The 24,727-nt window shown below is 31.6% G+C and overlaps 1 protein-coding gene across 2 annotated transcripts; it reads right to left on the bottom strand.

Moving 5' to 3' along the window:
- Window positions 1-2,312: 2,312 nt before the first annotated feature.
- On the bottom strand, window positions 2,313-11,010 carry LOC111682260 (prolyl endopeptidase FAP). 2 transcript variants are annotated; one of them, XM_023444164.2, is made up of 12 exons: window positions 10,021-11,010; window positions 9,676-9,949; window positions 9,338-9,605; window positions 8,989-9,283; window positions 8,792-8,924; window positions 6,971-7,159; window positions 6,783-6,907; window positions 6,237-6,638; window positions 5,975-6,160; window positions 5,757-5,914; window positions 5,487-5,692; window positions 2,313-5,422 (listed from the first exon to the last, which is right to left on the bottom strand). In XM_023444164.2, exons 1-12 carry the CDS (start codon window positions 10,224-10,226, stop codon window positions 5,279-5,281), a joined length of 2,586 nt encoding a protein of 861 aa, XP_023299932.1. In that variant the 5' UTR covers window positions 10,227-11,010; the 3' UTR covers window positions 2,313-5,278. The 2 variants fall into 2 exon arrangements, with proteins under 2 accessions (XP_023299932.1, XP_023299933.1); XM_023444165.2 differs by having other exon boundaries at window positions 6,237-6,623.
- Between the last annotated feature and the right edge of the window lie 13,717 nt (window positions 11,011-24,727).

The following is a 24,727-nucleotide window of genomic DNA, read 5'->3' as shown; positions in this document are numbered from 1 at the left end:
CATTTGAAAAAGTCGCAACATCGCATAACACGAACCTCAGAATTTCCACATAACATCTGGTTAACTTAAATTTTTAAAAGCATCATTTTGAGGCATATTTGAGACATCAGGAAAACTTTAATTATAAATTTTGTCGGATTATTATATCCATTATATCTTCTTTTTTTACACAGGTTTGTCACAGAATACCATTCCGATCAAAAGTTGAATTATCTCTCCTAATTTTCTTCTTCAAAAGGAGGAAAATAACGAATTTTCCACAATGAAACCAAATTTACATTTTCAACGTGAAATTGACAGAAGTTTAAAGTTATTATTTTTTAAGTTCTTATCGTTTAACTAAGATTAAGTTATAATTCCACTTTCGGAATGGATTTCTGTAACATGCCTGATAGAGTTGTCTTAATGGAAAGTTTGAAAAAGTTCGTTATTGGAAAATTATGTTCTTTCAAGCTTTAAAGGTAAAGTTATCTCGAAGGGGAAAGAAGTTATAACAGAGAATAAATCTTTATTTTAAAGTCAACAAATTGGACTTTCAGATGATATAATATATATTATAAATAAATATGTTTTTGAGCTTTTGTCACTTCTCAAATATTGCCAAATAAAACGTTTTTTAATCAAATTTGAGGACACGATATCTTGAAAACCAGATTTAGAACAAATCAACAAATTGGACTTTCAGATGATATAATATATATTATAAATAAATATGTTTTTGAGCTTTTGTCACTTCTCAAATATTGCCAAATAAAACGTTTTTTAATCAAATTTGAAGACACGATATCTTAAAAACCAGATTTAGAACAAATCAATTCTTTTAGCTGGAAGTTGCAATCCTATGCAATCTACGCTTTCTCGCATTATACTGACTGTCAAAAACTTTGAATCAATGTATTTGTATGACCTGGTTCACACTAGGAAACTTTTTTTGGGAAACTTTTGATTTTTGTGTGTGAGAGAAAGAAATATCAATCATCTCTTTCTCTCACACACAAAATTAAAAGTCTCTCAGCAAAAGTTCCCAGCGTGAACTAGGTCTATTTAGCCGTCAAGACCTGGTTCACACTAGGAATCTTTTTTTGGGAAACATTTAGTTTTTGTGTTTGATAGAAAGAGAATAAAATATCAACGATCTCTTTCTCTCACACACAAAATCAAAAGTTTCTCAACAAAAGTTTCCCAGTGTGAATCAGGTTTAAGGAAACTCTTTTTGGAAAACATGTTCAGTTTTGTTATTCTTTTCATTCGTAGTTTCTGCGACAAAAGTTTCTATGTGTAGCCATGAAGGAAACTTCAAAAGAGAATTAAGAAAAATGCTCAATAAAATGTTTATAAACTGTTTTAGAAAATAAATTTAATATTATTGACATCCCTATTTTGTCATTTATATTCTATTAAAGTTAATTCTAAAGAAATCAAGGAGATAGAAATATAATGATAATGAAATGTAAAACAATTTCAAAAATGTTCTGATGTATTATTTACAATATTTTATGAAAAAGTATAAAATAAAAAGGATTAAACAACTAGTTATTTTGGGAATCAAATATGGAGGAGTGAAGTGAACCTGAATTTCGAAAAAGTTAGTATTGGAACTTTTCATCTTTAATATGGTGAAAAACGATATTATTAAAACGCTAGGACACGATATGATGAAATACACGAAAATGTGATGCGATGGAGAAAATCTGAGGTAAGATTCCCTAGGTATAAAGCCCATAAATTTAAACACAATCTGATAAAGTTAACCTACATATTTGACATCGGTCTTCAGATTTGACAAAGTTTTTACTAGGGAAATCTTGATTATTATAACTATAATTATCAGATATTGTGTATTTACTCGGTATGGTTAAATGGGGACTAAATGGACTGACCATTATAATTGAATTCGTTCTTGGATCAAGAGAATTATAAATAAAATTTCATAATTAAAATTGACACCTGTGTGTACTAATAACAGACATTGAACGTGATTCTGATACTTTAAGGTAGGATCAATATTTTTGATTCGAAATAGTAGATTTTCGATTTTTTGCATAGTTTAACAATATGCCGTTTATTTTATTATATCAAAAGACGATCCATGCTACCGATCCATTAAATAAACTGTCCGTTTTCTTGAACTTTTCTCCATGGAACTATTTTTTTACTACAATACGATGAATCATAGGTTAATTTCGAAATCGATGTTAATAATCTACTATAGCTGTATATGTTTCAATGGATCCAGGTTTACCTGGATCATTATACACATGAACCATTTTGTTCTTTACTGTTTAACAAAAATTGCCCATTCCTGATCGAAAGTAATGACTGTAATGCAAATTATATTATATATAAAATTTTGTTAAACTGATTCCTCTTGTCCCAAGAAACCAGTTCTTTTCATTTTTGATATTTAAATAATGGTAAACAGAATATTCTTATAATTGAGTAGTTCCCTGCCAAAATTAATAGAGTACATGATCCATTAAAGTAATACCAAAATTACACCCCTGAAACATGATAAGAGTACATAATCCGTTAAGTGGTCTAATGTAATGTTAACATGGATCATGTTTGTATATACATAGTCAATAGCCTGCATTGCATAGAATCATGTTAAGGATCACGTACTCCTATATTTTTAGTAAGGTTTAGTAAGTTTTGGGATTACTCTGATCTAATACATAGATGGATTATGTGGTCCTCAATAGGTTTGTTCATATATTTAGATTAGTTTTGAACCAGTCGTATAGTCTTTTGAGGAGTACTCTTAAACGGCGTTTGCAGAATATTTTTTTTAATTTTCGCAGGTTTAAGTATTATCGGTTATATCTGTATAATATTTGCAGTTAAATTATTTTTATATAATCTATGTATGTATGTATGTTATAAGTATGTGTAAATGTATATAGCGGCGTAAAGTAAAAATCGTTTAAAAATCGCGTTGTATTTGTTGTAAGAATATCATCGTTTATGTTTCATTCCTTGTGTTGTCTTATTTAGCGTTGTATAGAATTAATTAATAATAAAAGTAAATTCTTAATGCTAGTGGACTTAAATAGTTAAGATTATTTTCTTTTTTATAATTTTTTTATGTTTTATAATTCTGTTTTTTTTTTTTTAGATTTTTTATGAATTTAAAGAACATACACTTGCATATATAAAATTATGAATTTGCAAAATAAGTTGTCTTTTAAAACTATTATCATATCTTATGAATTAGTTCACTTCAAATATCGGTCCTAAACAAAGAAAAAATTAAATATTTGTAAAAAACAATAACGGAACAGTAATACAACTCAGAAAGTAAGGTAGTAAATAAACAGGTCAACATACATTTATGAAAATTTTAAACTCAGAGACCAAGAGGCATACATTTTTAACTGATTTATCAGTTCTCAAAATATCTTGAAAAAGAATAATATGTAACTGGGGTTTAACCTTTACTTTATAGTTTAATGATTTGACTTTCAGATGACGTAATAGATTAAGGATGGCAACCCAAAACAAATAACAGTATCGGTATTAAATATTTCATTATTTTGGTATCGTTTTCTGTTCTTTAATTTTAACCCATATCGATATATCGACACCGCTTAAATACCGTTTAAAATTGAATACCTATACCGAAATAAGTTTATCGGTATAAATACCGGTTTTAAATACCGTATAATACCGGTGCAATATAAATACCAATTTCTGGCGGTTTACACAGGGAAACTTTTGTTTTTTGCTGGGGATGTGTAATCCGGCACTTTCAATAGCGATCGGTATCAATAACGGTATTAAATTTTAAACGATATTTAAGCGTTGATAACCTTGGATTTTATGAATAAAGTTGTCTCGAATTCAGCAAAAAGCGTGGCTTCTTTAAACTGAGATTCGGATTAAAAATTGGTTAACCTGTATAGTCTTAAAAAAGTACGAAATCGAAATTGCCGAATAGTAATATTGAGATTGATCAATAATTGATAAATTATAGTTTTCATGACGCGTTCGAATCTTGAAGAAAATGTATTTTTGGAGACTTTAAGATACGATATCTTGAATATGTAATGTAATGGAGAAATTTTGAGATTCCGATTAAGCGTAGCTCAAACCTTTAGAAAGTATATTTTGGTTTAAAATTTCGTTGAGCTACATAGTCTTTAACAAATAAGAAATCGAAGTCCATCTTATCAGATACTGATTTTGGAAGATAATTTATAGAGTCCTAAACAAATTGGGGACAAATCAATAACTAATTACAGTTTTGTCTTAAATTTATAAAGTTTGTTATGGATCAAGCCTTGTAGCAATTCTCGACTGCTGGATGGAAACTTGGAATAACTGTAGACAGATACTCATAAAGTTATCTAGACGGATTGATTGCTTTTTCCTAAATAATGTCAATAAAGAGAAACTTTGAGATTTGAGACTAAAAAATTTAGAAAGTACACTCAGGACTCTGTGATCGTACTTGACCAATAGTGGTTTTGGAAGATAATAAGTCCTGGGCCATATGGACTACGGGAATCGATCATTAAACATGTTTAAAGATTTTAGAATTTTTGAATTATGAGGACTTATTATAGAAAAATACTTGTTGACTGCTTTAAGGAAACTTCGGACAACTGTGGACTTAAACTCATAAACATTTTTATAAAAAAATTTAAATAATTGAGTGCATGCTCTTTAAATTCTAGTTAAAACTAAATTAAAATACATACAGATGTAAATGTAGATTTTATAATTAATATTAGCTTTTTGTTTTAAACAGTAAATTTTAAAAATTAATATTGCATCATTTTGATTGACTGATTGATTGGTTTAATGTTCTCCTGATTATGATGAGTGAATTTTTGGATTTTTTTTTTATTTTGTTTTTTAATATGATAATGAGTGAATGAATATGTTTTCAATAACTTTACTTTGATTATTTGATTATGATCATTTCTATGTTATAATACAAATTTTATGAATTTATGTTTTGTTTCTTTTTTTTAATTATTGCATTAGTTATGTCTGAAATAGTACTAGATTTTTTAATTATTTTAATTTAATTTGAGCAATAGTCTAGATTTTTTATTAATTTTACCTAATTTTTTTATTTTTTTGTTAATTAAGTTAGTTGCAGTTGTGAGTAGGTTACTTAATTAATTTCCTTTTTTTCATTTAAATGTAAAACTTAAATAGTTATTAAACAACAGAAATAAAATTAAATAAATAAAATAAATATATTAACAAGGCTTAAAGTTTGATTTAAATATTTATATTTAATTTAGTTTTTATATGTATGTAGAATACTTTATTCGGCTGGTACTATAGTTTGATCCAAATTTGGCTTTGTATCATCTGGATCTAAACTTAAGCATTCCGAAAAATAATGTTCCATGGAAGAATAGACATGTTCTAAAACACCATTAAGTTCATGGCCTTCATCGGCATAAGTCTGAAATAAATAAATAAATTCTATTAACTATCTTTTCTTTATTAACTTAAGTTTTAGTTTTTACCTGATATCTGTACAGGACATTGGCGTCCGTTAAAGATTTTGCTAATTGTACACCATGTATATAAGGTGCTGTAGAATCGGCTAAGCCGTGTATTAGAAAAAATGCATGTGATTTGATCAGACGTGCTCTTTGAGTTGCATCTGCTTCAACATAACCCTTGTAATTTTCAGCTGGAAGACCCATAATACGCTCTGTAAATGCTGAATCTAAACAAAAAGAAATAGGTTACAGAAAACCATATTCGCAATTAAATCGTTCGCAAAAACCTACTGTAATAAAGCCAATCGGCTATAGGTGAAACAGCAATACCACATTTGAAAACATCTTGTTGGGTGCCCAGCACCATAGAGGTGACATAGCCACCATAACCCCAGCCCCAAATACCAACACGAGTTTCATCTAAAAAACTTATGGTATCCAGCAGATAACTGTGGAAAATATTTGTAATTATTATAAAGTTTTGAAGTATTTCACATTTATGAACTAACCGTAACACAGAAATTTGATCCTGAACTTCTACACCACCCAGGTGTCTATATAGAGATCTTTTACTCTGGCCCTTAGCTCCTCTTACATCTAGACGTATATAAATGACATCATTACGTGATGACATATAAGTGCCCCAGTCTATACGAAATTTCTCTGACACCGATTCAGAACCAGGACGGCCATTGCTAAAAAGCATAAAAATTATACTTTCAAGTAAACTTTTCCATTTTAGATTTCATTCGAAAAAAAGTACAAACTTACACTTCTACTATAACGGGAAATGCTGCATCTCTCAATTCTTCTCGCCAACTGGGCGGCAGCAATAATTGCACTTGAGCTCGGCTGCCATGAGGCAACGGTATTTCGAACGATCTTTGTGTGGGCAAGGCCAACTTTTGCAATCGTTCGATATAAAATGGACGTTTATCATAAAGTATTCTCTCTAGACTGTGTGTTTTATGTAAATGAACACCCGATACGGGCAATCCGGGACCCTGGCACTCCAGTATATAAAAGGATATTCCATGTGGTGTGGCAATGGAAGACGTTGGCATTATGAAGGCATCAAAATGAGAACAATTAAGATAATAATAACGGCTGCTCCAAAGAGCTTCGCCCAAATCGCATGTTATGCAAGTTGGTTCAGTTCTAAAAATAAAGAAACTATAAACATAAATCAAGGTTATATAAGTGGCTAAAGCATTGGCAATAAGCAGCTGTGAGTAGCAAATCTTCGATCTGTTTTATAAATCCCATAAAATTTTGTAAGCATAAGCATAGCATGCGTTTAAACTAAATGTTACTTACTTCCTATTATCATCATTAACGGGATCTCTTACAGTATAAAGATGCCTCTGCCCAGGTTTCTTATCTTTAGTACCCAAATAATAAACTAAATGATTTGCAGTATCCCAGCAAAGAATTTTCAATACCTTTAATATTTCAACAAAATTTTATTTAAATTTTTAAAAAAGTATATAATTTTAAATACTGACCTCATATCTACCATGAGAAATAACAGATATTCTTTGTTGTGATATGGTTACATGTTTTATATGGGTAAAATGTTCCGTACCGGATTCTTGTACACTAGCTAATATTAAAAAACTATTTCCATCTGGAGAAAATACCGGATGTGGCAGTATATCAAGCCATTCGTCTTCGGGTGCCCTTTCAGAATGGATCTGAAAAAAACCAATTAGAAAATGAAATTAAATTAGTAGATTACTTAAAAATACTTTAAAGTAATTCAATTTATACATGTGGTTTAAAGAAGTTATTGAGAGTTAGTACTAAAAAATTATAAAGTCCAGAATTCAGCTCATAGTCCAGTTGGTGAGAAATTGAATGCTTTATTAGGAAAACCAGAATATTGGTTAGGTCATAGTGGCTGCAGTTCACAGAATCTGCATTACCTTATATCATATTATTTCCAAAAATGTGTTGGTATACCACCAACCATAATGTCCGTTATAAAGACCTGTTAGTAATCTTAGGTCACTCTGGTTAAGTGAAAATATTTAGTTAGTTTAATATGAAGATGTATATACATCTAATCCGAAGAAATACACCTAAGCCTTTAATAGGCCTGTAATGCGTTCCTTAACCAGTACCTCAAGTGGGAATCGAACCCACCACCTCTTGTCTACCATTTTAGATTTATACACCCAACCACCAGAATCTTTACAGATAGTTCTAAAATGAAGCTAGGGTAAGTTAGTATAGAAGCTAGGGTAAGTATATCTCACCGTCTTCCCTACAACTGTAGTGTCTTTCATGCTAAAATATTTGCGATAATGTCAACCTGTAGGAATCTTTACCGACAGTCAAACTGAACTTCTCTCACTAAACTCTTATACTACCACTTCCCTATTAGTTAGACAATGTAAGAAAGATCTGTTAAGGCTGGGTCTCCTTCTGACATTATCCTTGTTTGGGTTCCTGAACATAAGGACTACTACGGTAATTAACAGACAGATAAGCTTGCCAGAACAGGATCTGCTCTTGACATTTCAACGCGGTTTCATTAACAACTCCGTTAGGTTTTATCAAGAGCGGTATCCTTAGATTCTTTCTTTAAAAGGCTAAACATATGTGGAAGAACCTAGACACATGTAAGGAGGCCACAATAACCAGCCCTCCTTTAATGAAAAACCAAAGTAACCGGGACATAATAACAAGACACAGGGTGATAAGCTGACATCCAAATCGGATTGGGTCTTCCAGCTTCTCTGTAAATGCCCTGTTCTGGCCGTAAAGAGAAACTGTTTTCTAGGCAGTTACTTTATATCTAACCTTGCTGAGATATCTGGGTCTACGCTTAATGATCTAATACTATAAATGCTATATTTGAGTTAAGTGGTCGGTCAAAACGGAGCCTCTTTGACTCTACTTGTCAGTTCGCGTGCAGTGAACTACCACGCTAACCAACCATACCTTTTGTTATGAAGCCGCCGCCGCCGATCATTTTGCATCGGCTTGTATCTCTGAATGCAAAAGATAATAGCATAGCCTTTTGCCTTGAAGATTGAGGGTGCAGAATGGCACAAAGAGCATGATCTACTTACATCTTCCAAACCAATGTATTGTGGTTTTTTAGTATGTAAAAAAGATGTCCTTTGACCACTAATACATCGAGGAATTAATTGTTCTAGTTATAGCTTTATTTCATTATGAAAATATTTTGATCGATACTAAAACGTGTGCTATTTCAGAAAAACTTCGTCGTATCTTATAAATCTGACTTATAATCAATCAACTAGGAATCGCGGCATTTAATATTGACGTTATTATTTCGATCAAGTCTAGACTCTTACCTCCGAACATTCCCAATTCATATCGGCAAAACATGTTGCGATTATGCTATAGTTTTGCGATCTCATCATATAAACAACCGATACTTGACGATTACCATCTGTTACCCATCCGGCTGACGTCAGATAATAATCCCTAGAGACATAAAAAATCAAATAGAAAAAATCTTTTAAATTACATATATAGTATTTTAACTTACTGTCCATCTAGCGAAGGTGGTGGTTTTAGGAGGATATGATAAATTTTTGAGGCATTTGTTATATCAACTATCCATAATTGCACTTCTGGATTTGTTGTACCCGGTGTTGGGTAACGTACATTTTTAGTTTCAGGAAATGAACTGCCAGCTGACATTCCAGAGCCGGTCAAAACAGCACCAGATGCCAGCCAAGGATACGTCATCATGCCGACATTGCTATCATTGAAGGAGGCATACATAAAGTGAGTACCATCTGCAGACGACCAAATGGCTTCTGGTTCGTCGAATATTTCCTCTGTAAGGAAATAAATTAATAAAATATCGCTGTTCGTAAGAATAGTACACTTACCTTGGTACAGCCAGTCGGGTACACCATTATAAATCAAATTTTGATAGCCAGAATTTGTTATACGTAAATCTTCTTCATCGGCTGGTGATTGTCTTAGGTAAATATCATTATCAGCTACGATTACCAGAGAGGTGGTGTTGCCCAACCAGGAGGCATATTGCAGCCGGGTTCTCTGTACCTTGGGCGAGTCTTTTAATTTCACAGGCATATGATGATCATTTTCGACATCGTAGATGGTATAAAATGCAGTAAATGATTTTTTAAAAATCTATAAGAGAATTTAAAAGGAATTTTCTATTAAAGTAAGTTTACCAGATGACACTAAATGTGAGTTATACCTTTTTAACATTATGTCTGAAAAGAACATATCGCAGATCATAGGAGCATTGATAGCCCTGTACATTAAGTTGTCTTAGAGTGTGATTAGTGGCCAAAGTACTAACCGTATTAGTGGCAGTATCTAAAACGGAGAGAGCACCATCGTCAGATTGAAAAACATACTTTTTGGTCGTAACCCAAGAGGGCTGCAACCGGGAAGGCGTTAGATCTCCCTGCAAATACTCATCCAGTATCATGCGTCGTCCCGACCAATAAAGTAATTCATCTACGTAACTGTTAACATGGAAATATTATTGTAGAATTGTTTCCCGAAATACTCTAAAGTTATGTAATGATTGACTTACCCTAATAAATAAATGGCCGTTATAATACCAGCTATAACAAAACTTATCACTAATAGCGAAAATACTATGGATCGCCAATTATGACCCTCATCGAGGTCTAAGTCTGGATCTTTGATTTTTGAATCTTGTACTTGTAATGTTTCGTCTGGAGGCAGACGCCATGATCCACCACCTCCTCCTTTATCAGATGTCACGTTTGCGTGCATTGAAATTTATAATCACTTCTACGATAAATGGCTGGAATCTTCAACTCTCACAGTTTAATATTTTTATATAAATGACGTTTCTCTCGTACATGTACGCACGCAGGCATACACTCTTTAGCACGCACACAAGCAATCACTCACTCTCTCTCACACACAAGGGCAGACTTATAGTTATAAGGAAGATAGTTCTGCAGACATCGGGGGGAGACTGATTTTAAACACATGCATATGTTAATAGATGGCACTCTATATATTTGATTTGTTGACACTGGTGAATTGTTAGCCAAGCCATAAAATTCACCTATTTTTCAGTTGGAGTGGTTTGGATGTGGAAGAGATGATATTTGTTGTTTTCGTCGACGTCGTCGTCGTTTGTTTGTTTTTTTTAGCACTTAGAACAGTTTATTGCAAAGAGTTTAGATTGATTTGTTAGTGGTTGATTGTTTTTTTGTTTGTTTGGTTGGTTTGTAGGTTTGTGTGTTTGGTTATGTATTATTACTCATTTCATCTATAGTAAAGTTTAGCTGCCTTGTCGCGAAGGCCTTTGTAATGACGCATATTTGAAATGATGGCTTGATGGCGGCAATTTATCATTTATCTCCATTGAAATTTCCTTTTACTGTCTGAATGATTTTTTAAATCAGCAACAGCACTGCCACCTTGAATGTAATACGTCATACATTTTTCAATATCATCAATAATACCATCACTCTTGTTTTTCTTTCTTTTCCTTCTTCTTTGATTGCTTATTTACTTCTTTCTTTTTTTATTACACCTTCTGTTTTATTTACTGAAATTAGAGAGAATAATAAAATATATTAAATTTTTATTAATATATAAGTAGATTTTAGATATATACTAATAAAGTAATGTAATATAAGGAAAGTAATAATATTAATGAAATAAAAAACGGGTATGAAATTGACCGATACTCCTTTATACGGGAAGTACCACGCACCTATTATAAAAATTGTATATGGATGTTAAAGTTTCAAAATTTTATTATTCTATCTCTAACCGTTTCCAAGATATACGAATTTTTCATATAGTTCTTATGAGAGATACCACGCACTCTATTGCTAGTCCGGCTACTTTCCTGTATGAATTTTAATGTTGATCGTATGAAATTTGAGAACTCTTACTCTGATGGTTACTCAGATATAAAATTTTTTATTTAATTCTTAAGGAAGGTGCCACGCCTCCTATTTTTAGTCAGCCCATTGTTTTAAATATTTACAAAAATATACCTAATTGGAACTAGACAAAGTTGAGCAAGAAGATTCTTCTGTCATTGCGAAGACAATTGGTCGGCTTTCTCAGTATGGCAATATTCTAAAACAAAAGCAACAAACTACATTCTCTAGGGTCGTTGGACGTCTGTGGATGAGATTTTCTTTTTAAAACTATCAAACTCTTGACTTTATACTGTGTGCAAAAGACTTGTTAAAAGGAACTTCTTCCTGGGATCGTTTTCGAATATGAAACAGGCAAGAAAATTATAGACAATCGGTCCCGAACAAGAAATAGTGTTCCATTTTGATGTAGTAATTCGTGAAGGATGTTATGTTCCAAATAATATCATTTCCAAGATATTTGGATCTAATTTCGTCGAAAGTCTGGCAATGGTTAAGGAAGTAATTCCAAGTTTTATAGTCCTCTCCCCCTGCTTTACATTTGTCTGAACCTGTATATCCAATTTTGTATAATTGTACCCGTAATTATGTGTGTCCACGCAAGATACGTAACATTTTCGACCTAAAAAGTATACATATATTTATATTCCGATTCTTTATTCATCGGTAATTCGTGAGGGTTGTTATGTCCCATAGAATATCACTTCCAAGATATTTAAATCTAATTTCCTCGAAAGTCTGGCAATGGTGAAGGAAGTATTTCAAAGTTTTAGAGTCCTCTTCCCATGCTCTTTATAGTTGTACAAGTAATTCTATGTATGTATATTCCGATTCTTTATTCATAGTCCCAACAGCCTAACCTCCCAGATATCTGCGAGATCCAAGACTTCAATAATTTTATCAGACATGCTAACGATAAGTTTTCTATACAAAATTCGCAAATCGGTCATTTGATCACATATACATATATGAGAAAATTTCCGAAGAAAAAACTCATGAGCACTTCTTTTATTCACTCTTGATAAGTTTTCTTAGAAACTATAGTAACTGTTTGTTTTTTGAAATCGGTTCAAAATTTCATTGGGATTTATTGCTACAAAATTTAGCACATACAAATCCTATAACCAACTAAAACCTGGGTTAGTCTATAATTAATTATTGCTTCCACATAAAGCCCATTTCCAGATATCAATTAAATGAACATTATTCATTAAAAAATAACCATATAGGGATAAAATTTAAAACTAATCATTACCTAATTATGATATTGGAGTAAAAGTCTACACAGATATAGTTTTTCCGGTTTGGTCTACAATTGACCATATGTCTCACAGAAAGTCTAATTCCCAAATCACTTAACTCAAGAATTATTAATGATATTGAGATAAAATATAACTGAAATTCTTTAAAAGTTTTACCCAATGGGCCTATAATTGGTCATAACTTCCATCACTTAATCGTGATTAATTTTGGTATGATATCAGGATCAAATTCCAAGCAGGGAAAGTTAATACTGATGTGATGGTCAAATAATGAAGTCGTACATTATAGCTGAACTTTTATGGAATTTTCATGATGAAGAGTATATTTAAACTAGGAATTATCCATTAACTTTCGGTTTCCCAAAGCTTATAGTTTCTTTACATAATCTCCCAATAAAATGGCGTTAAATTGAGAAATAGAAATGAGGCCTTTTAACAGTAAGGTAGGTAAGGTGTTCATATATTTCTAAAAACTTTTGCAAATATACTTAATTTATAAAACTGATAACAATCAAATATAAAAAAACAACTTAAATACCAATAATATCATTTTACCTTTTCGAAAATGAGAAAAGTTTTCTTTTTGGCTGCTGCACAATGCAATTGGTTTTTAAACTTAAATATTGACAGACTATAAAACAGGGAGAAACTAGAGCAAGTCATAAAATACAATATCTACTCATCGTAGAAGTCATACAATTATTATATGCAAATAAGTTTCACTCTATTTCTTCGAAAGAAAAAAGAAAATATTAAATAAAAGCAAATAAAAATTTGTAAAACTTAAATATTAAATTTAGCCTACTTTTTGAAAACATCTTCAAAAGAAGATTGTATTTTACATTATTATTGTATCTTAAATATATTGTATGGATCTGTGTGTAGTAGTAAGGATTAAACCTTAAAATGTCATAGTTACAAATATATACATCCATACTTTCACATACATATACCGCCAACAAAAATATACAATATATAACAATAAAAGTAAATCTTAATTTAAATATATAAAATGTTTAATATAAATGTTTGTATGTATGTATATACGTATGTAAATGTGTTTGTGAATAAATTGGGGGCTCAAGAAAACACTCATCCAAATACAAACACACTCCTGTATATCACCAGCAGTTTAACTGTTAGTTCATGTATCCCTTTCAGAAAGTATTTGTTGAGATTAATTTATAGATTTCATTTGTATTACTTCAGTACTCCAAAGTAGTCTAGAAAGTAGACATACTGTGCTGCCTTAGAAGTAAGGAACAATTGTCTCTACAATAGTCATTTAACTAAAATTTGTAAGCAGATATAAATCTCCAATCTAGGTCCGGCACCCTGAACTGTAGGGTTAATGCATACTTATATCCACAATAGGTAACGGTTTTTTATAACTTTTACTATAAAAGTTGTTGTTGTTGTTTTAGTCAATATATAAATGTATATTAGTAGTAGTGTAAAGTAGCGATATAAACACCCATATCCTAGAGATTGTTTTTTAAAGTGTGAGTGTCTGTGTAAAGTCAAAGTTCACATTTTGCTAAAGTTATTTAAGATACAAACAACAAACACATTAAACTCACTTTATACAACGAATATTGGCGGCAAAAGTGTCAGAGGTCGAAAGTATTTTTTCTTTCTTTTTTTAATTTTCATTCCGTTTTCTATTGTTATGCCTTCTATTTTTCTCTTTGTCCTGTTTTTTTATTTCTAGTTTATAATATAATAAAAATACACATCCAAATACTGCAGACAAACCAACAATTAAAACTCTAAAAGTATTTATTTGTTTGATTCTTTGTGTGGCCAAAATTAAAATTGTGAAGGTGTAAAAGGTAGGATACAGTAAAAGAACAAATTATTGGCACACTCAGTATTAAATTAAGTTTAAAACAGTTTATTTAATAATTTCAAATTTTTCAATTTCTCGCAAATGATTCTTACAAAAATCACTAGGAAATTAAGAAGTTAAATATGTTCAGGGAATAGACTGGCATTTTTAAAAAGTTGCTTCAACCGGAATAAATTTTAATGAACAATTGGGTTCAAAAATAGGTCCCGTTGCAATACATAAACGGAACAAAACCTCGACCTAACGAATTGACATGTTAGGTAAGAAATTGAATGCAATAAACGAATGGTCGTATAGATATAAATATGCAAGTGTCACGTATAGGAAACCTACTGTATAATATTGATTATTGCGCCCCCAAACGCTTTCTCTAGAGAAAAATTAGTTTCGTTATCTCGAAAAATGCAGGACTTTAGGAAGGACTCCCTCCACGAAGTCTAATTGTGTGCACAGATGACCACAAACGAGGATAACGAGCAGGGATTTAATTTGGAATCATATTCACTTTTAGATGTTTGTAGTCCATTTTTGGTAGAAATATCAGGCATAAAAAGCATAGCAAACTGGCTTTGGTACTGGCATAGAACATCGAAAAGAGATATCCTAATCTTTACCGTTAGGTATATACTCAACGTTACAACTAGTTTAGGATCCGACATTCATTAACAAGACGACAAGGCATTCAAACACCGCACTTGAGAAAACAAGAACACACGAACTTTACAGGCAACTCTATCGCCAAAGAGCTCGCCAAAATAAGTACGTTCATTACTGCCAATTTCGGACCATTTCTGTAGTACTCCAATAGGTGTATGTAAAAAAATCGTAAATAATATGTTCTCTATAAGTCCTCCAGACACGATGGAGGAATGTACCAACTTATATTCAAACGAGTTAGAAATGGCCAAGGATTGATAAGGAGCGAAAGGACCATCTTCTGAAACAAAGACGTTCTCGAATCAGCAAAATAAAGGTTGTCATCACTGGAACTGCAAATTTGGTAATCACCTTGGAATACCTCACAATGACTACCGTAGAAGCAGTCAAGATTAGGAAGAATAGGAATCAATTGAACATCTTTTACATAAGGAGCGCATTAGGGGATATCCGACTCCGATATGTGGGTCTTCGAATTCTGGAGGACACCTCAGAGTTATCTGTAATTATACCATATAACTTAACGCCTTTAACAGGCAACAACTACGCAGTTCTTAAAATCTAAGAATGTTTCCCTCTAAATTTAGTAGCTCTTTCTCTTTGTCTCAATCTCCATCCTACATACTTCTACATAAGGAGCGCATAAGGGGATATCCGACTCCGATATGTGGGTCTTCGATTTCCAAAGGAATCCTCAGAGTTATCTGGAATTATACCATATAACTTAACGCCTTTAACAGGCAACAACTACGCAGTTCTTCAAATCTAAGAATGTTTCCCTCTAAATTTAGTAGCTCATTCTCTTTGTCTCAATCTCCTTCCTACATTATTTAACTACTATTCTCTAGAATATGGCATTTCAATGCATTTTTCTCTTGTTTCACAAATTTCTCTTTTCTTTTTTCTCTCTTAATCTCCTAACAGATCACAAAGAGACTCACACGTGTGTGTCTTCCTCAGCCTGCAAAACCAATCAATGTGATACCAATAAAGGAATCTATCTGTCGAACATTAACGTCATAAAAATCCTACTATTCATGCAAATAATGGTGGTCTTTCTAAAAGATATATGAAGTTTTGATCATCTCCTTCTCATAATGATTTTACCATCAAGACCTTAACTCACACGTGCAAGCCCTAATCGCAATCAAAGACATCAGTTTATTATAAAGTGGCCAAGTATGCCTAAATGTCAAACAAATGGAAGTTGTTGAGCAGACTTTTATAATTACAATTAGCACGAAAGTGGGACATCTACTACAGTATCAGTGACCCCATCAAAGAGGCGAAAATCGCTATTCGCTAGTTCTTACCAGGTAGGTATATTAGAGTTAGGTTCGAATGTTACGCGTTATCTCGTTAAGAGATATATGGCATTCACGAATCAATCTAGACGCCGTGTATACACCTGAGAGAGATCAAAACGAAGTTTTACTGTCAGTACTAATTCTCGTTACTTACTGTATAACTATTTTAATAGAAATTTCGTTAAAATGTATTTAAGTACAAATGATGTACGTGTTTATGTAAATGTCAGTAGAGTTCATGTGTATATATTTAAAGAAAAAACTACAGTATGTTTTTGGCAATTGTTCTCTCACACGCCATAGAGACAGATTACCATAAATCCAGAACGGAAATGAAATCGCACAGAAAGACCCTTGAAATGTACACATAATGTTTCTTAACCGAATAAAAGAAAACTCGACAGGTTGTATTTAAGTGTGTCTGTATGCTGCCATTTTTACAGTAATAAACGCCCGCTGGGCCAAACAGGATATGCAACGTCATTAACTTGAGCAAAAATTAAAGAAAAATAAAAAAAACGTTAAAAATAAAAATACAGCACAAACTCAAAAAAGAAAAAAACATGAAACGGTCAATGGTGTGTTGTTGGCTGTTTGTAACGGCTTGGAAATTTTCACGCAATTCCTATTGCTAGCTTCTTTTTCTCTTTTACTCTAAATATTTCTTCATGCATGCAACACTTTCTTCTTCAAACTGTAGTTCCGAAAAAAAACCATGAAGTAATAAAGCTCATATGTATAAGCTATAAGTTACGTGAAAATACACGTATTTACACCAAAAAATTTAAGAAACAAATGAAAAAAGACGTAACTATTTGTTTCGTCATTACAAGTGGTGGCTCATCACCAATACCGCCACCCATTTATCCATTGCAAAAACACTTATTCTCGCTATCTTTCCTCCTATGGCTTAATGTAATTTAACTTACCATTCCGTTTTAATTTGTTATTTCATTAAAGTTTATATTATAACGAGTATTAAATATAACTTGTGCTAAAGTTATAAATTTTGCCTTTATAATCTACTACCGTACAGTTGGCGGTTATATTAATGTTATTATTGCATATGTAACACATCCAATAACTGTGATTGTTCACATCCAAAAATCAGTCCAAATGACCAAAATTTTTGAAAACATAGAACAAAAATATATCGTATAGAATGGAAACATATCCAAACATGAGGATAGCGCTATGACGAATGGTCCAAGAGACTTGTTTCTCTTTTGATCGAAAAGATTTTGTCGTAAGTTCTCACAGAATTCATAAGAGTCTATGATTTATTTCTGTGGTGAATTCAAAACATTTGCTAGAAAGATCAAATCTGTTTCTGAAAAGAGAGGCAACCGAATTACTTAAATCCCAGTCTGCACTGATGGTTCAAAAGATTTTGTGGGTACCGGCTCATGTATGTTCTCCGATGAGCTTAATCACTTGCTCTTTGATTTCCAAATAAATCTCAGCATCATATGCATCAGTGCAGATATGGTATTTACTCTCAAATTACTCCCAAATTACTTTTATAGCATTACAACTCCGCCTTCTTGGCCTTTAATGGGAATTCATTCTACAGATCGTATATGCTATCCATGTAATTGTTAGGATATATTGAAAAAGTGATATTACATAAGAAATACATATGATTCGGTTACTTGACTATTTTGTACTCTTTTTCATGAAAAAAACCCAATATAGAGATCTTTCTTATAGTCCAATTTACTCAGTTTCCTGAGCATAGGTCCATAGAAAGCTTTGCGATGCAGGAAAAAGTTCTTCAGTGTTTCCTTAGTCATTGTCTGTTAGCGTCCATCTTTGTTTTTCCGCGATAGCACGGACCTAGTCTTATATTTAGAAAGGATCTCCTGACATAATTTGAAAGCCTATATTTTGGATTAATGCAGGGAGAGCATGCCAATCAGAGGGCGAAGTCGACCGGCTTCAAGTCGACCGGCTTAGTCGCCGCTGTACTATGTTTAGTTGCTTGAGCCGCCGCCGAAACATTCGGCTTAATTTTTCAAATTTTTTAATATTTTTCTTTGGACATTAACTAGGCTATAGACTGTAAGACTGTAATTATTTTTGGTTCTGAAATATGAATTATTGCTGGACAATTATATTTAGAAAACGTACAAGATTTTTACAAAGGATATATGTAACAAGCGATATTTTATAATTTTCAATACTCCCGATACATTTTTAATACAAATGTGATAATTTTTATTAAATTATTTTAAGGTTTTTCTTAATTTTTCAATTCGTTGCAATAAAAGAAAAATGTATGTCAGGCAAATTTAAATGTTTTTATTTCCTAATATGTCTATACTTGATCCTCAGTCTTTTAATTTCGATATTTTATTAGTTTTGAACATAACTTTTATAGCTTAAATTTACATAAAAACGATCGGCTCTTAGCCGACAGTAAGCCGCCGCCGAATTATTTTAGCTCAGCCGCCGCCGCCGACTATTTTAAATCGACTTCGCCCTCTGATGCCAATAATGAAAAAATCATACTACGAAAATGTTTTATTGAATTTATGAAATATATTTACTTAAATAATGAGTAATTTCATTACATTAATAAATTAGTTGCAAAAAGCTAGTGGAATGAAAATTCATATTATTAATAAAACATTCTCCATTAATACAATGAATTGCTTCCTTAGCTGACTTTTAATGACATTTTTCATTAATCCATTGTAGGAATTTATGCCTCATACGAAGGTTTTTCTCTTAGTGTAGTCTGCCGGGGCTATAAACTCGTGGTGAATGGGGTCGAACTAGAGAACCAATAATCCGCCCGTGTGGCAGTGTTCCGACTTTGGCCTATCCCAGTATTGGAGAGGTTCCTCCGGAGTGCACGTGGATTAAACCCGAGAAAATAATACCGGTTAAATAGAATCCACAATTCTGGGAAAGATCAGTGCTGTTGCGAGAAAACAGGTACCCAACAGAGGAGTGACTTTGGCCTAAGCGTTGAAAATTGTTGTCGGATGTTGTTCTCTATAATTGTGTAGAATGAATGAAAAGTGTGCTGGGCTGAGTGGTGATGGTATCTTATAAAAGTGATATCGTTGAATTTTTCTTCCAGGTATGTTCAAGAAAAACTATTTTCATACCAGATTTGCCACAGTATGTTCTAAGTGAATAAGAACAAAGTCCTTGACTTATTTAATGTTTTAGTGTTTCAGTCTACAAAATACATCTCTAAGGTGCTGTTGCCCACTCAGCAGAGAACATCCCATTTGCGAACTTGTAATGTGTTTACATCTCGGTAGTTAACCAACGGGGCAGCAATGATCTGAGATTGGATATCTCGATCACCTGAGCTAAATGGTTGTTTATGGATCGGCAGAATCATATACAAAATTGCAAAATTGATACATAAAGAGGCGATGGTGAATCGTCAATGAAGTCCACCTGGTGAATGAAAAAGATCAACGTGAAATAAGGCAGACACGGCAGGTGTTATCGTTAAGAACTTCAACACGTTTTATCTCTTTGAAATTAGAACTAATCGGCTGTGACTGCCACCACGAAACATATAAATTTCGATTAGAAGAATATCCTGACAAGTTTTCACAGCTTTGGTTTACGTATATAGTTCTTATTGCATAAGGTCGTAGTTGCTAAAAGACTCAAATCAGCGAATAGTTCCTTTAAACATTTATTCATGATGTGTATATCTCTGCAGCAATACAGCACATTCTGATCGAGGTTTACCGACTATAAAACACAAATCTAGAACTCTGACTGGGCATGAGTTCATGTACATGGTCACGTATGAGTATTTCTCATACAAAAACGAACAACATTTAAACAAGAAACCATAATAAAAAAACGTTAAACTACAAGAAATGTTTTCAATTCGAATAATGTTCACAAATTTAAATCTGGTAATTAGTTGAGTTAAGCATGTACTCATTCGAAAGGATATTTATGCAATTATTTACAACAAGCAAACGAAATATTTCAATTAAATATTTCGTTTAAAGCTGTTTTATTTTAATTTATACATATTAACGTACATCCATACATAAATACATACATTCATATGTACATATTGAAGTGTAAAGGTTTTTATTTATTTCAGTTGCTACTTTTTATTATTAAATTTTAATTAAATATACGAACAATGGAATTAAAACGAAATGCTCAAATGGTTTTTAAGGAATAATTACAAAAAAAAGAGAATTTATATAAAGCAAAAATATAAAGAAGTTCTCACTGCCCGACAAACAGACAGAAGAAGACCAATATACATATTACTTTTATTTTCGAATTAAAATATTAATTTGCATTTTCACTGACTGTGTGACTGACAGACAGACTGACCACAGCACTTGGAAATGTCAAATATGTGTGTGTCTGCGGATAAATATTAAACAGTGATAAATATTATAATCAGTCAAGCCGGTGCAGATTATGAGTTTATTTTTAAATGGAGACAATAAATGAAATTAAATTAATTAAATAATATTTCTTTTAATTTAATTGAAAAAAAATACATAAAGCGAGTATTTTTTGTGTTTTTAATATAACTAAGAAACTTATCAAATGTTATGAAAATCAGAAATTCATAATTATACCCTTCACCTTCGTGAGAAGGGTATATATAAGTTTGTCATTCCGTTTGTAATTTTTTTAATTTAACATGATATTTCCCATTATGATGCATCAGAGAATTCCATTTTTTAATAATGGTTGTGAGTCATTTGGAATCGGTCCAAACAATTCGTCTTTTGCTAAAAGGACGAATACCAAATTTGACAAAATTATCTTAAAAAATGTGACATGCCTTTTAATGGCTTATGCGACGCAGAAAATTATTCTGAGGCGATTGTTATACTTCATTACAAATGTAAAATACTTTCCCAAAGAAGATGTTTTAAAACGACCTACAACCCGTTGCAGCTAATATATAAAAATCTTTTTTTGAGATGTTTTTCAGAATCAACCTTTACACCTTTACAAAAGTGTAATTAGACAGATTCTAACTTATGCTTCAATAATCTGGTGGCCTCTTTTGGACAAAATGTATAATATCAAACCACTAAAGAGAGTTAAGCGTACATGCTGCTTGGGTATAAGTGGTGCTATGAGTACTACGACAACCAAGGCACTAGAAACGCGGTTATAAGATACGTCATCAATGTATACTGGACACAAAAAATATATCGGATAAAAAGTCTTGATCAAGCGGAACATTGGAGCAAGTACACGTTGGAGTCCATGGATGATTTGTATTGAATACAAGCATACCCTGGGTGCTTCGCTACCCTAACTTAAATTAAATACATATGTACATACTTTCATAGAAAATTCAAATTTATTAAACATTTTTTAACGTTCAATATCACGTGATTAAATTCGCATTCAGTAACAAGATTGTATTTTTAGTTTCATTCATTAAGCTTCTACATTACAGAAAATTTCGAAAGTACTATTAGAAAAAAGTACTATAAAATAACTTTAATAGATTATAATTTAATCAAAAATTGTATGTTTCTGTGTTCAATATTAAATACAATCCAAAAAATATAATTTTAATGAATGAAAAAGTACCAAAAGTCCGTTTCAGTAGATTCTCATTCACAATATCGTAAATATATCAAAAAGTACCATCGAAAAAACGAAAAAATACAAAAATCTCTCTCAATAAATTCTTATTTAATAAGGGCCGTGTATTCCGATTAACCATTATAAAGAATCTAAAAGGTAGCTTTTGAAGAATAAAAAAGTACCAAATAGTTCCCACTTACAAAATATTATTCAGTCAAGGCCATGTATGTTAAAATTAATGTTCCTAGGTTGAATATTTTAGAAAATTAAAAAAAGTACCATTTATAAGATGAAAAGTACACTGAAAAAATTCCATGCCTAATATATACGAAAAATGTCGTACATTGTACGAATCGTTCGTTGTTTCGCACCACGAAATTCTTTCGTAGTATATACGAAATTGTACGAAATATTTTAGTAAAATGCAAAATATTCTTGAAAAAATTAATTTACATAAATTGAAAAAAAGGAATTTTGAATAAATATGGTAAAATTTACGAAATATTAATTTATTCAAACATTTTTGTTCATTTTAAAATAAATTTTCTAATTTTACTTCAAATTTATTCTCCACACGAATTTTCATTTTTTTTTATGAAAATAATTCGAGAATAATATACTTTTTCTTAAATTTTTCAGAAAGGCGTTCTTGGTCTCAACTCGTAACTGTCAATTTAATAGAATCTTTATGGTTCTACCCTCCGTCTTCTCTTACGTTTAACCCATTTGTAATCCAATAAGGTGTTAGATTTAACCTTATAGTTGATATCGTCCTAATTGTTCACGCCAATTACTGGTTCAGACATGAGATCCGACACGTCTTGTGTTTGCGTTCAACAATATTGGACGGTCCAGTATAATATATATTACTCATTCTGGATACTGTTTTTTATGTAAATCCACTGACTGTAAAATAAATGCAAAATGTAGCGAAGCTTAAGAAATTGCTAAGCCAGATCCGAGTATAAGCCAGATTTGAGTATAAAATTAAACTTCGCAGTGTTGCCATACAAAACCACAGAAAACGTCACTGTTCGTTATTAAAACAATGCATGTTTTATAAAAAAGAAGATGACAACTCTATGTGTAATAAGAATATTAAAAAAAACTTTAATAAAAACTGAAATTTTGTATTTTGAAGTCTCCATAACTTATATTAATCAAAAATTAAAACATTTTACTGTTTTTTTTTATAATTTTTTTTTTGCATCAGCTGTTGTTGCATTTTTTGCTAAATTAAAATAAAAGCAATTAAATTAAATGCATACCAAGTTTTGAATAATATACAAATGTACATAACATATGTACGTATAACTGACACAACATAACATTAATTAAAACATTTAATTCCAATGAATATTTTCAAAACTAATAAACGTTTAATTTAATTAAATAGAATACAACTATAAAATATGAAAAAACAATTAAAATTCTCGTATATCGTGTCTAAGTGTACATATTTACAAGTATTTATGAAAACAATTTAACCTCATCGAAATTTATTTGTCTAATAAATATCAACAGCACGAAATTAAAATAAAGACACATAAAACCAAAAAAAAAACATGAATAAAAAAATAGAAACAAAAATAACATTGAAAATTTATTTATAATTCACACTCGCTCACTCACAACTCAAACAAAATGATGGCAAAATCTGTTACTAATATCACACAATTAAAATAAAAAGAGTCTTTTCAAAAAAAGAAAAACAAATATTTTTATGGACTTTCAAAAAGAAAAATAAACAAATTTTATAATTATACCTCATACTTGAGGAAAGAAAAACATATAAAAATAAGCAATAATCTATGGACCGATATGGTTGAACATATAATACCCTAGACGATCTAGCCATGTTCGTCCATTTGTCTGTTGAAAGCACTTTAGGGTTCAAACGATATGTTATAGGGAGTTGAAAATTTATAATACTTACTCTTATTGAAAATGGAAGTCGGTCCACGTTTTCGCTCAGCCACCATACAAGTAGCCCCCCAGAGATAACAGTCATCAATAATTTAAAAAGACAAGTATATTTATGACATTTCTTATATCAACTTAAATCTTTTAAACAAATTTTGTGAGGATCGGTCCATAATTGACGTACCCCCTTATAAGTCCCCTTCAGAAAATGACTTTACCGCTTATTACTGGCTCAGAAAAGTGAGTACTACAATAAAATTCAAAATAAACAAGTTTTGTATGAGCCAAAATCTTTCTACCAACATTTGTAAGGATCGGTCCGTAATTGACCCTATCCCAATATAAATCACATTCAGAAAATGATTTTACCGCTCATTACTCATTCGGCAATGGTTTGTCATGGATTTGTTGAAACTAGAATAAAATTTCGGAATGGACTATACTTCGCAAAGAGTGCTCCTCAAAGGACTACGACTGATCCAAAACTAATCAAAATATATAGAAAAATATAATCATAAAATCCATCCATGCATTACATCACAAAACTAGTCCCTTGTTAAAATGGTGGGATTACATGATCCACAACATAGTCCCATATAATGCAGGCTATTGACCACATTATTTCCACAGGACTACTTAACGGATCATGTACTCCAATAATGGTTACAGGGAAGTAGTTTGTGGATTACTTAAATTGATCATGTACTCCAATAATTTTTGCATTGTGTCATATTACCGGTTGTAAATCAAGATCTATGATCATAAGAGTGATTTTGCGAAAGAAGTTAGATTATGGGGACTTGAGTCAAAT

This window comes from Lucilia cuprina, chromosome 2 (assembly GCF_022045245.1).
Source record: "Lucilia cuprina isolate Lc7/37 chromosome 2, ASM2204524v1, whole genome shotgun sequence".
Classification (NCBI taxonomy): Eukaryota; Metazoa; Arthropoda; class Insecta; order Diptera; family Calliphoridae; genus Lucilia; species Lucilia cuprina.
This window is presented reverse-complemented; position numbering and strand designations above follow the sequence as displayed.